At 53.6% G+C, this 13601-nt stretch overlaps 1 protein-coding gene across 3 annotated transcripts in view; it reads left to right on the forward strand.

The window, feature by feature from the left end:
• Nucleotides 1-1803: 1803 nt before the first annotated feature.
• The window catches only part of AP2A2 (adaptor related protein complex 2 subunit alpha 2), a 65297-nt gene continuing 53499 nt past the window's right edge, over nucleotides 1804-13601 (forward strand). For 2 of the 3 annotated variants that reach the window (XM_057552439.1, XM_057552440.1), the window contains exon 1: nucleotides 1805-2026. In XM_057552439.1, coding sequence (XP_057408422.1) covers nucleotides 1960-2026 — 67 coding nt within the window. In that variant the 5' untranslated portion in view covers nucleotides 1805-1959. Of the gene's footprint in view, nucleotides 2027-13601 lie in introns of all 3 variants that reach the window. The other variant, XM_057552441.1, reaches the window with a different exon arrangement.

Below are 13601 nucleotides of genomic sequence, written 5' to 3' on the forward strand. Positions count from 1 at the left end.
AACACGCATGGCTGCTCAGGGCCTCTAGCCACGCCTGGACCAGGCTGCCAACCCCAATTTTCTGGAAGGTTATTGTCTGCAACGCACTCCAGAGATTATGGAAAGGAAACTGGGTCACTCATAAAACTGACAGGCCCAGGTACAAGTGGAGACACAGCCAGCTAACGCCACAGGAGCCCCCTGGACGCCACGGCTCCGGGATCTGGGCTCCCTGGCTTTCATTTCTTCTCCTTTACGATGCAAGTGTTGGGGCCCTCCCCTCCTGCTAGACACAGAAGGAGAGCCGGGGAACCAGCAATGGCTAGAATGGGACACATGTCCAGTTCAAACAACCCAAGAAACGAAGCACTGCATGCTGCCGAAAGTGACCTGTCCCTCGCTGAGGAGTGACCGTGCTCAGGGAGGGCCGCATCGACTCAGGCCCGAAGCCTGACGACTGAGTGATCTGCAGGGCAGTGAAGGCGGGGCAGGAGGCAGGAGGTTAGGGGCTTTCGCACAGCCAGCTGTGTGTCTCATCAGGCTCTGGGACCACCCCACACATACACACACACTGGTGGGAAGGAATCCCAGGAGGCTTGGGAAGCCCAGGGTCAGCCGTGAGAGGAGGTGGGATGCCTGCCTATCTCCAAGCCCCTCCTCCCAGAAGCCCCTCCACCGTGGGTTGAGCTTGCCCTCTGTCCATGCCCTGCATGAGCCCCTGCAGCCTCTCTGCATTGCCCTGCCCTGTGAGTGGCTGCCAGTGGTGGGTCACAGTCTCCTCCTTTGAGTCCCCTGGCCTGGCTGTGGTAGGATAATCTTCCGTCCTGGGGATGCAGGCCCTAGGGGTCTCTCCCTCAGGAAGCCCTCTGCTGGCCAGCCCTTTGGAAGGTCTTGGAAGGTGGTGAAATTGCTGCCTTATAAGGATTCAGGTCTCCATGGCTTCCGGCTCCCCCCGGGGGTCCCAAAGGACCAGAGCCTGGGTGCTTTGTCCTCCTGGCCGGGGTCCACCCGGGCCTGGCCTCTCAGTGGGAACTGAGGAAGTGAGCCAGGGTGGGTCTGGGCTGGTTCCAGGTACAGGGCCTGGGTGATCCCAGATGAGGAAGGATCCTCTTCAAATCCATTCTACTTCCTGAAGGAGAGCTCAGCAGGGCCCCTTGCTCTCCAAACTCCCTGGATTCTGTGCCTGCCTAGGGCCCTGCAGTGCGCTGCAGGTGGGCCGCAGTGGCCATCCTCGCCTCCACCTCCCCAGGCTGCAGAGGTGCGTGGTGCCAACAGTGGCAAAGGGTGTGGTTGCTCAGTGAGGAATCGGATCCCAGACTGGGCCCTGGTCACCTGGTGCTGTCAAGGGATGGGGGGGAGAGTTTTCTCGGCTCGCCCTCTGTAAAGGAAGGGGCTGGCTCTGGACAGCCCAGGTGATGTGCAGCAGGCCCCCAGAGCTCTGATGGAGACTGGTCCCTCAAGGCCGGCAGCAAGCTGCCCCAGGACTTCGGCTGGGCAGGGCGGTGAGAGGTCTGGGGTAAGGGTCGGGGCGGTGGGGTCAGGGTGGCGGTGCGTCCCAGGCAGGGGTCGGCCGCTGGGGTCTCTGGTGGGAATCAGGGTACTGGGGATCCGGCTCGGTGGAGACTGGTGGGCGGGGTCGTGGCGGAGGTGGCCCAGAGCAAGAGAACCCGCAACTCCCAGCGCAGCCCCGCCCGCGGCGTCGGTCTTCGGGGCCGCCCCGTGCCTGCCTTTACGGGCCTGCCACCGACGTGCTCGCCCCCGCGCCCCGGCCGCCGTCTGTGGCCGCGCGAGCGAGCGTGCGCGTGCGTGCGGCTGCGAGCGTGCGTGCGTGCGCGCGCGCGGCGGCGGCCCCGAAAGCGGCGCTGCAGCCTGGGGTGGCTCGGCTGAGGCGGCTCCTCCCCGCTCTCGCTCCCGCTCCCGCGGCCCGCGGCCCGCTCCTGCTCCGGGCCCGCCAGCCCAGGCCGCTCCCCGGGCCCGAAGATGCCGGCCGTGTCGAAGGGGGACGGGATGCGGGGCCTGGCGGTCTTCATCTCGGACATCCGCAACTGTGAGTGGCCGGGAGCCGGACCCGGCCTGCGTGGGGTGGGGGCGCAGGCCGGGGTGAAGGGCTGGCCGGCGGGGGCCTTCGGGGGCTGGGGTCCGGGGCGCGGACCTGGCGGGCTGGGGTCGGGGGCGCGGACCTGGCGGGCGGGGGGCGGGTGGGGAGCGAGGTGAGGACCTGGCGCGGGGGCGGGGTCATGGGTGCGGGGGTGAGGGCGGCGTTCCGCAGCCGCGCCGGGTCTGTGGCACCGCTGAGGGGCTTCTGGCGAAGGCGCCCCTCCCCAGCATGATGTCATCTCGAGCAGTCGGCTCGTCTTTCTAGCAATGGAGCATTTAACCCAGCGTTTTCCAAAACAGCGTGGCTTTTCCCTGGGAGTGGGACTAGCGAAACCCGCGTCTTGCCGAGGAAGCAGCTCCTTGACCCGGGTTCTGGCGGCTTATTAGGCCCTGATTAAAATGACTCGTTCCCGAGGGAATCTGGACACCGGGCGGTGGGGGGTTGGGATGGCTTAGGGGAACTGCTCCTCTGCCCGCCGTCTTCCATCAGGGCCAGGGTTCTTAGCGATATGTGTCCCCTCGGAGTGGAAAAATCCACCCCAAAAAGTGCAACGGCCGGAAGGCCGGTGGGTGCACTGTTGGTCCACCGATACATTTGACTTTGGTGCGCAGAAACTCCTGTTGCTTTTCAGGTAGCTGTCCCCTTTATGTAGTTAAAAAGATAGACACAAAGCCAGTTTCCTGTCTGGTTTTATTTCTTGTTTGTTATCCACCAGACGTTTGTGGATTTCAACACCTGAGGTTTCGGTATGTTTTAAAGAATGCTTGTGACTTCATCTACTGGTAAATGCTGTTGTCCTGAACCCTCCCTTGATCCCGTCACCTCCTTAGACTGGGATGGAGGACCCAGACTGTGGAAGGTTAGATTTTCTGTCCCTTCCCTTTCTCTGCAAGAAATCGGTGTGGAAACACACCCTGAGGTCTGTGTTTTTACAAGTCGGGCAGCATCCTTTTTCTCTTTCTTTGCTGTGTAATGTGATTTCATAGACAATATTCGTAATCGTAATGCGTCTTGGAAAGCTAATTGTGGGTGTGCTACTGCTTCAGGAGACCCCTTGGGCCAAAGCTTAGCCGCCTTAAATTAGCCATCACATCTGGCCTTCCATTTTGGAAGAAAACTGCATTGGGCAGGTCACTGAGATTGAAACCCATTTTCTTGGACAAGTGATCATCTACGAACTAGATGTGTTCTGTGCTGGGTCTGTCACATAGCAGAGACTTGGCTGTGGACTGAGCGTAGACAGACTGTCCCCACCCCGCACGGTGGCATTTGGGGCTGGTCACTTGCTGTGCGGTGCTGTCCTGTGCTTTGCAGCACCCCTGGCCTCTGCCGCCTAAATGCTTCAGTTGTGACAACCAAAAGTGTTTCCCGCTGTTACCCTGCAGGGCACAACCCCTGCCCCCCCCCACGCCCACCCTGAGTCCCTGGCGTAGACCCGTGAATAAGACAGCGTTTTCCTTGACGGAGCTTCTGTAAGAAGAAGATGCACCTAATCCTTCGGAGGGCGCGGGTGGGCGGCGGGGTTCTGTGTAGTACGGCCCCCTCCTCAGAGCCAGCTTTCCTCGCCGTCCTGTTACTCCCTTGTCGGCCGTGGCGCTGTCCTCTCCCCTCAGAGCAGCGTCAGCAGTTCGTGGCCCCGTGGCCCGCAGTGGAAGCCCCACGGGGTGGGGGCCACATCTGTCTGGCCCACCACGTTGCTCCCCCCAGCTGGCAGTGTCTGGCGTGAGACGGCACCCGGTGGATGAGGAGACAGCGCCCATCTGGGGCCTGCACTGGCTGAAGGGCATCGCGGGCCGAGGCCGGGCGGCGGGCACACAGTGGGGAGGAGGAGCAGGTCTGACTGGGAGATGGGATCGGACAGCGAGCCCTGGTTGGAGCTGCCCCGAGCCGAGCCCTTAGTAGCAGGGAGAGGGGTCCCTGCTGCCCCCTGCCCGGCCGGCTCTGCTTTCCTGTTGTGAGGGTGAGCCAGGTGGCCGGGCTCTGTGGGGAGAGGGCAGCCGGGGCCACGGCCACGGAGCTTGGTCTTCTCCACTGACACGGACGGGTGGATTTGGAGCTGAAGTATCACTGAAGCGTTTCAGCCCTAAAATCGCAGCTCCGTTTTCCCTTTCTGCACAACGTAGTCTCTTAAATGTCCGCTTTAGGAGCGAGCTCTGCCTTGGGTTGTGCCTCACTTTGGGATCCGCTTTAGTGGACGGGCTTGTGTGCTGCGCCTCTTTGCGCTGGTGGCCGTGATTGTGCTCCAGGATTTGAGAGGTGCCTGTGTCCTCGTGTTCTGTGGAGCTTTGTGGCTCAGGTAGCGAACCAATTCTGTGCCCCAAAAATTAACTTGGGGACTTCCCAGGTGGCACAGTGGTTGAGAATCTGCCTGCCAATGCAGGGGACACGGGTTCGAGCCCTGGTCCAGGAAGATCCCACATGCCGCAGAGCAACTAAGCCTGTGAGCCACAACTACTGAGCCCGTGTGCTGCAACTACTGAAGCCTGCGCGCCTAGAGCCTGTGCTCCACAACAAGAGCAGCCACCACAGTGAGAAGCCCGCGCTCTGCAACGGAAGAGCAGCCTCAGCTTACTGCAACTAGAGAAAACCCGTACACAGCAACGAAGACCCAACGCAGCCAAAAAAAAAAAAAAAAAAAAAAAAAAATTAAGGTTCATTTTACTCTTGTCTGTACATTTAAAAAATGCTGACTTTTTGAAAAAATTGCTCTTCTTGCATGTTTTCTTTTGCACTCTTCTGCATAATTTACATTCCTTAGAAACCGATTTAGGAAGTATGTGATGAGGCTCCTGGGAGGGACGGACCACCAGGCTGGGGGAGGAAGGAAGGCTTTGGTCTGGTTGAATTTTCTGTTAAGGCTGGTGGTTGCTGCTTCTAGGAAATACCTGTGTATTCTTCCCTGTGTTTCCCTTCTGGCTCTTCTGAAGGGGTGGGGGGGGGTCACTCTGCTTCTCTTACGAGACGTTGAAATGTCCTGGTGATAAGTGTTCTCATGCCACATACTCAGCATTACTTTTCTTTCCTCTTAAGATGATTTTCACTCTGTTTTTTTTGGCACCGACACGTGTCAGGATTTTGTAGTTGCGGAATTATTGGAAAAGCTGTCTTTGTGGGATTAAAAGGCATTTCTGGGCTTTAAAAAAATCGAATAGAGTCAGACCTGAGGGTAAGATTCAGGAGTGCCGTGGGAAAAGGCGTTTTGCATTACTGTGACCAGAGAGAGGGGCTCTGGCGGGAGCTCTGAGCAGGAGGGGCTCTGTGTTCCTTGAATGTCACTTGCAGGTTCTTGGGCACAAGGCCGGCCTCCCAGAGCTCAGATTTCAAAACTTCTAAGCCGCCAAGGGTGGAAAGTCTTTTTGTGAGTCTGTGGCAGACTTGCCTGGCGCTGTGCTGCCATGAAGCTGTGGGGTCCCTTCCCTGTGAGCTGGCCTCCGGGACACCCTGGGGACCCACGGTCACATGCTGTGCTTCCTCCAAAAGGCTGAGCGGTTCTGAGTTCTGGGACAAGGTGGGCCTCAGGTTTTGGATAATGGGTGGCATCTGGGCTTGTTGTGGAAATGCTGCTGGGGATCCGAGAAATGGAGCACGCAGCCCTGGTCTCCTGAGGTGCTTGCAGACAGACGGACAGACAGGGTGGGAGGTGAGTTCCCACCAGCCCGTCCGTGTGTATCGAGCACCTCCTGTGCTCAGGACTCCCGCGACAGGCACGCGCCCCTCCTGTCCTGCCCCTCCCTCTGGTCAGCGCTGGCGTTGGACACGGACGCCGCATGGGGAGCTAGAACGTCAGTGGCTTCTGCCAGCCTCTGGCGGCTGCAGCGCGGAGTAAGTTAAATGACTTCGCTGCCAGCTCAGCACGGTGAACGGGATGGTACTCACTGGGAAACAGAAATGAGCAATTTCCGCTAGGCCACGTGACGCCTACAACGTCGGATTACAAAACTGTATTTACTGATTTTGGCGTTTTCCCTCTTCAGAATCTTCCTGACTTTGGTATGAAGGTTGGCACAGTTGAAACGTGTCATTTTATTAGGAGGAGAATTGAGGGATAGGTTCCAGTGGGCATTCCCTCGTGGAGGTGGGAGCTGAGGCTGTGTGAAGAGATCAGCTCTCGCCCTCTGTGCTGGAGAGAGGGTCGTAAGGGTTCGGCCAAGGTGCGTCAAATAAAGACCACGTAAGGAGGAAGCGGCCCTGTTTTAAAACGGTGCCTTGGAGACCGACTTGGGAAGAGGACCTAGAAGGCTATGGGGATGGCGCTGTGGGGTGCCAGCAAGGGAGAGGCGAGGCCCAGCCTCACTGCCCATGGGGCACCCCCTCTACGCAGCACCTAGATGCGGCGAGGGAAGCGGGGCCACCGAGGCTTCTGCGGGAGCCGCCAGCGGGGACGGCGGGAGACACACAGCTGTGGGGTGGGCGCGTGGTCTGGCCCTTGCAGTTTGTGTGAGTCCGGGTGCTACGGATTTAAGGAGGGCAGTGACGCGCCTGCAGCTGCCCTGTGCCCAAGAAGGAGAGGAGCCCCTTTGCAGGGAGGCTGACACCCTCTTCCCTGGCGCGGTTCTGGCCCCGTGTAGCTCCCTTAGCCTCCTGGCACCTCAGGAAACAGGGAGTGGCTGGCTGACTGCTGGATGTGTTCATTAAGGCGGAAACTTCTGGCCAGTGGTTTGGGTCAGATCCTGATTCTGTCCCTTTTTCTTTCTCACTTTTGCAAATTGTGGCCCTAGACAGCCTGGAGTCTTCATGTTGCCCGACATTTAAACCCAGTGAGGGAACTCCCTGGCGGTCCAGTGCTTTCACTGCCGAGGGCCCAGGTTTGATCCCTGGTTGGGGAACTAAGATCCTGCAAGCCATGCAGCGCGGCCAGAACAAACAAACAGACAAACAAAAAAACCCCAGTGAGACTTAAAGTGGATTTGCGTTCAGCCCTCTCCTTGTATTCGGGATGTTTCCCGTGTGCGGTTCTTTACACCTACCCCCATCTGCAGGATTGCTTAAAAGTGTGGAGACCAGAATCCAAATTGGGTTGCTTGGCTTGTATTTTGCATTGCAAGGTCTTTTTTTTTTTTTCCCCTTTAAAATCCTTTCTGATGGCAACAGAAGGGTGTCGTGAGGTTTAGTTATTCAGTGTACTTACAGCACCTTGAGCTCCTTAGGGCGGGCAGTGCTGTGTGGGGATTTGTGTTTTGCTTTTTCTGTGGCCGGCCTTCCTTTGTGTGATGGGGTTCAGAGGGCAATTATGTGTTTCTCTTGCAGTTTAAACAGCATTGAAAAAGGGCACTATGTTGATGTTGAATAGTTTTTTTAAAGCACAGTAGGAAAAATAGAGCAAGAAAATGAGTATTTTGGAATACTTTTAGATTGCATTTATTGCTATTGAAAAATACAGTTCAGTAGCTTTTTTGGGGGGAGGGAGTCTTGTACAGTACAACCAGATCAGAACCTTCTTTTGAACCTCACTGTGCCTGTGAGAGCGAGCGTCTCCGGGGATGGAGCGCGTGCTGACTTGGGCCAAGCAGTCTGCACAAGCCCTCCTTCCCTGGAGCACATTTCTCACAGTCTCAGGGACTTCTGTCAGTGAGCTGGCGGCTTCTGTTCAGTTCATTCCCGGGTTCAAACTTGCGTCACCTCATTACTTTACTACAGTTTGAGTTGTCCTTGCCTGGAGTAGCACAGCCAGCTTTCCCAGCACTGAGAACGTGGAGGAAGAGGGAGGTGGGAGGGGGATTGTCTGAGGGTCTGTTCAGTTCCCGAGGCTTGGCTTTTCTGAGGTTGTCGTCCATGGGGTGGGGCCGTAGGTCCCTTGCGTCTCTGGCTTCCCGAACTGTCTTATGGGAAAGCTGGTCACAGAGGGAGGAGATGCTGTTTTGTTGGAGCTGATGTCTGTCTGATGTGCGTTCTCTGATGTAGCATTTGCTGTAGATCTAATATAAATCTGCTTTATAAGTAGCCAAGGAAACATTGTTTTTCATATTATGTTCTTGTTGTTTTGCTATAATTTGATACAACCCCAAGAGTGAAGGGTGTTTTGGAGGTGTGTATTTCAAAATTTATTTCTTTATTCTTCTGGATTCTATTTTTTGACATAATTGTTTAATTCATTCATTCATTTGAGAAATCTTTTGGGTGCCCATTGTGTGCGGGCATTATTCTAGGCACCGGGGATTCAGTGCTTAACCAAATGGACAAAATCCCTGTACTTTCAGAAACTTAAATTCTTGTCAGAGTAGACAGAATAAATGACAAGATGGGTTTTTCTCGTCTATTTTGTCTGTCTGCTCTCACAAGATGTGCATTCTAGCCTCCTGTGCCCGTCTCCTCACTTCAGTGACACCTCTGGGCTCCATTTGGGTCCCCTGTCCCCAGGCAGTGAGCCGGGCAGTCGAAAGGCTCCTCTTGTTTGTTTCCTGACTCTCAGTGACCGCTGTTTTCCATAGTCTGTTGTCCAGTGTCTGAAAACTATTGTTTCATATAATTTTGTTCAGGTTTTTAGTTGCCTAAGGTGGGAGGGTAAATCCTATCCCTGTTTCTGGCCAGTAGGTTTTGGGGAGTTAGACAGCCAAGACTGGAATTCAGAGGCAAGGTCTGGGCTAGAGGTAAGACCACGGCTGCATTGTTTATAGGTGGCTTTTGATACCAGGAGACTGGGAAGCTGATCTGGGAGGCTGACCGAGGGGGTGGAAATCATCACAAGTGCTTTACCTTTGTTTACACATCTGATCTTCATGATGATACTGTACAGCAGGCACTGAGTTCCTTCCTGTTTTACGGAGGAGGGAGCCGAGGCCCGGGAGCCCAGGGCCCTGTCTCTGGAGTGGTTGCGCGAGGACCCAGACCCAAGCTGCTGGGCTCCAGGTCTTTCCCCTGAACCACAGTGCTGGGCCAGCTCTCCAGGCGGGCGGACGGCCAGAGCTCCCGACGTGCCAGTCCTAAGCAGCTGGGCAGCCTGGGCCAGTGAGGAGGGCTGGTCAGGCGGGTCACAGGAGAGGACTGAGCAGGGCTGAGCCCGACGGGGTGGTTTACAGGAGAAGAACTGGGAAACGAGAATCTCAGCTCTCTCGGAGCTTTGCTGTAAAGAGGTGGTGACGCAGAGGGTAGAGGGCAGGTTGGCCCGTTGCAGCCCTGACACAGGAGCACGCTTTTAGCAGCGCCCAGCAGCACTCCTGTAACATCTCGTGTTCTGTGGATCAGAAGTGGGCACGGCCCGGCAGCAGGTGCTCTGCCTGTCTCCCAGGCTGAAACCAGGGCCCCTTCTGGAGACTCTGTGGGTGACGCTGCTTGCACTCGGTCCCCACATGCCTTCTCTCGCGGCCCCTCCCCGGGCCCCTCGGGGGAGTCCCTCTCCAGACTTGGCTCTCCGTGACCTCTCCCTCCGGGGGGGGGGAGCCTCTGCTCGGAGGGCGCTTGCGATTAGACTGGGCTGCTTGTGTGAGCTGGCTCATTCCCCAGCCTTAGTGACATCTGCAGAGTTCCTTTTGCCCTGCAAGGTAACTCACGGGATCCTAGTACTGGGGTGTGGGTGTCTTTGGGCGGGCATTCTTCCCATCACAGTGGGGTCAGGAACGCTTTTTTTTAAAAAATTTTCTTTAGTTATTTATTTATTTTTGGCTGTGTTGGGTCTTTGTTTCTGTGCGAGGGCTTTCTCCACTTGTGGCGAGCGGGGGCCACTCTTCATTGCGGTGCGCGGGCCTCTCACTGTCGCGGCCTCTCTTGTTGCGGGGCACAGGCTCCAGACGCGCAGGCTCAGTAGTTGTGGCTCACGGGCCTCGTTGCTCCGCGGCATGTGGGATCTTCCCAGACCAGGGCTCGAACCCGCGTCCCCTGCATTGGCAGGCAGATTCTCAACCACTGCGCCACCAGGGAAGCCCAGGAACGCTTTTTTAAGATTAATTCATTTGCTCAGTAAATTACTGGGTTCTTATTTTACACAGTGAGCAAAAACACAGATAAGAGTGCTCCCATGTGGCTTATGTTCTAGTGAGGTAGAGATAAAATAAGTAAGTATAATGTACAGTGCATCATATACTATATTAAGGGGAAAATAAAGGGAAAAATAAAAGGGGGTTGCAATTCAGATAGGGAAGCTGGGGGTCAGGTGTCCCTGGAGTGCTGGTGGGCAGGTGGGGAGGCCACAGGGGCTGGACTTCAGAGCCGGGGGACGGGGAGAGGCGCGTGGTGGGGATCTCGGAGCCGGTTAGGAGAACTCTGGCTTTCACCCTGTGTGCCAGGCCGAGCCAGTGCAGGGTGAGCAGAGGCGGGACTTACCTCTGGGGAGAACTCCTGACTGCTGGGTTGAGAAGAGCAGGGGAGACCGGTTAGGAGGCTCTGAACCAGGTGAGAAAGGTGAGGACCTGCTAGGAGGTGGGAGGTAGACCGTGTTTGTTGGCTGATGGGAATGACAAGGGCCAGGGGGAAAGTGGAGAGGCAGAGAGCGGCAGAGGTGCAGGGGGCGGTGGTGCTGGTGAGGGACCAGGTGCCCCAGCCACCAGTGATGGGGGAGGGAGGAGGTGTTGGAGGAGCAGCTGTGAGAGGGCCCCTCGGAAGAGCTGGCAGGGCCTCCCTGGGCTTCACATGTGAGGCCAGCCCAGCAGAGCTGGGGGTGTGTCACCAGGCACGCTCAGATCTCCAGGCTCACCTGCCAGTTGACCATGAATTGGATTCAGCAGGGAGGGGTTTGGCCAGCAAGTGCTTAGATGGAGAAGGAGGGTCGGGACTTGGTTTATGTGATGGGATTGAGGCTGGTAAGAGGGGGTGAGGACGGGGAGAGGGACAGAGAGAGAGTGGGTCGTAAGTCCTGGGGGCGGGGCAGTGGGGTTCAGAGTTTGCTTACCTGATATAGTGAGCTGAAAGGATGGGCCCGTGGGGTCCCTGCAGTGGAGCGTGGGGAGGGTGACTGTTGGAGCCGTGGCTCTGGCGGGACCAGAGCTCTGAGGAGCCAAGATCAGGGCTGGCGGGTTTGGGGGGGGTCATTCATCTTGGTATGGCAGGGAGAGGGGTAGGGTTATAGTAAGTACTTGGGCAGGTCTTCCGAATTATATTCATTTTTGCTATTTTCTTGTCCTCAATTAAATGTTTAAAAAAATGAAAAAAATTAAAATCAAGAATGTAGTTTAAGAAGTTAATTATAAAACACTTGACCCTCACCTCATTCCCCCATTCCTAACCTCGGAGTCAATTATTTTCATTTTTATCCATCTCTTCTAATATTTACTTTAAAAAATGTGATTATTCTAAATTACATACCATTCATGGGTGTTTTTCCCCATTTAGTCATTATTTATTAACTTCTTACTGTGGAAGATGAGGATTTAACTTACCTAAGCTTTCCTTTTCCCATTCTCTAGTAGGTCACAATATTTTATGTAATTAATCTGTAACATTTAATTAACGTCTGAAAATCTTCTTAGCTGAGAATAATGGTTTGACTTGTTTTAATTGAACTATATTTGATTTACAGTGTTGTGTTAATTTCTGCTATACAGCAAAGTGACTCCGTTACACATATGTATTCTTTTTCATATTCTTTTCCATTATCGTTTATTATAGGATATTGAATATAGTTCCCTGGGCTATACAGTAGGCTCTTGGTGTTTATTCATTCTATATATAATAGTTTGCATCTGCTAATCCCAAACTCCCAATCCATCCCTCCCCAACCCCCTGCCTCTTGGCAACCGCAAGTCTGTTCTTTTTGTGACTCTGTTTCGTAAATAAGTTCATTTGCGTTGTATTTTAGGTTCCAAATATAAGTGATGTCATACGGTATTTGTCTTTCTCTTTTTTTTTTTTTTTTTAAGGATAATTTAGTTGATTTTAAGAACACTTCCAGTCCCAACATGTATTATGCTCTATCACCTAATTCAGTTGTAACCCTGCATTCTTTTTTTTTTTTTTTTTTTTTAATGAGGATCTTGAATCAGATGTGTATGTTTGATTGATTGATTGATTGATTGATTTTGGCTGTGTTGGGTCTTCGTTTCTGTGCGAGGGCTTTCTCCAGTTGTGGCAAGCGGGGGCCACTCTTCATCGCGATGCGCGGGCCTCTCTCGTTGCGGAGCACAGGCTCCAGACGCGCAGGCTCTAGCAGTTGTGGCTCACGGGCCCAGCCGCTCTGCGGCATGTGGGATCTTCCCAGGCCAGGGCCCGAACCCGTGTCCCCTGCATTAGCAGGCAGATTCTCAACCACTGCGCCACCAGGGAAGCCCTGTCTTTCTCTTTTTATTTCACTTAGTATGATAAGCTCTAGTTGCATCCATGTTGCTGCAAGTGGCATTATTTCATTCTTTTTTATAGCTGAGTAGTATTCCATTGTGTATATGTATACACACCATCGTCTTTATCTAATGGGTCAACTCTTAATTTGTTTGGCGTTAGCTCTTGCCCTTTTTTTTTTTTTTTCCTGGCTGGGCCACGCGGCTTATGGGATCTTAGTTTCCCAACCAGGGATTGAACCCAGGCCCTCCGCAGTAAGAACACAGAGCCCTAACCGCTGGACCACCAGGGAAGTCCCTGACTTTGCTTACCTTTTAACGCACCCATTGCTCTTCAGCCCCAAGCTTTCGGACACGACTGTAAGATCCCCCTTAATGTGATTGGACACAGCAGGTGGCCTCAGCCCCTCCTTCCTCTGGCGGGAACGCCCTTCCTGAGTGGTCAGTTCTCTTGTCTTCTGGGCAGGTCGTTGTTGCTCACACTGTCGTCTGGGGACTTCCCTTCACATAGTCCTGAGGGTTTTGTCTCTGGCTGAACTCCTGTTTTTTTGGAGTCAGCCTGTCTGTCCTCTGGGCTTGTGCTGGTTTGCACTCGATTTGGTGGTGCACATCTTTTGTGCACGTGAGAAAGAGTGCATAGGAGGTAAAATGGTTTTGAGGTTTTGCGTTTTTGAAAAAACAAAAGCATTTTTTACCTTCATACTTAATTGAGAATTTGGCTTGGGTAGAATTCTAGACTGGAAATAACTTTTCCTCAGTTTTGAAGGCATAGCTCTACTCTTAGTTAGTTCTTAGTGGTTTGGAATGTTAACATGCTGTGCCCAGGTATGGCATTCAGTGGCTTTACTCATTCTGGAAATTCATGTCCTTCGGGTTTGGGGAAATGTTTTTGTTTTATTTCTTTGATAATTTCTTTTCACTTTCTCCTTTTTCAGTAATCCTCTAATAATGGTTGAAATGTGGACCTCTTGGCTTACATTTTCTTACTCTTTTATCTCTCGTCTTCCATTTCTTTGTCTTTGTGGTATTCTTTTTTCTGTGACTCTAGCCCTTTTGAATTTTTCTTTCTCCTATCACTTTTACAATTTGAGGGCTTTCTTTTTTTTTATTGAACTATAGTTGATTTACAATGTTGTGTTAGTTTCTGGTGTACAGCAAAATGATTCAGTTATACATATATATTCTTTTTCATATTCTTCTCTATCATAGGTTATTACAAGATATTGAATATAGTTCCCTGTGCTATACAGTAGGACCTTGTTGTTTATCTATTTTGTATACAGTAGTTTGTATCTGCTAATCCCAGACTCCTAATTTATCCC

Source organism: Balaenoptera acutorostrata, chromosome 9, assembly GCF_949987535.1.
Source record: "Balaenoptera acutorostrata chromosome 9, mBalAcu1.1, whole genome shotgun sequence".
Classification (NCBI taxonomy): Eukaryota; Metazoa; Chordata; class Mammalia; order Artiodactyla; family Balaenopteridae; genus Balaenoptera; species Balaenoptera acutorostrata.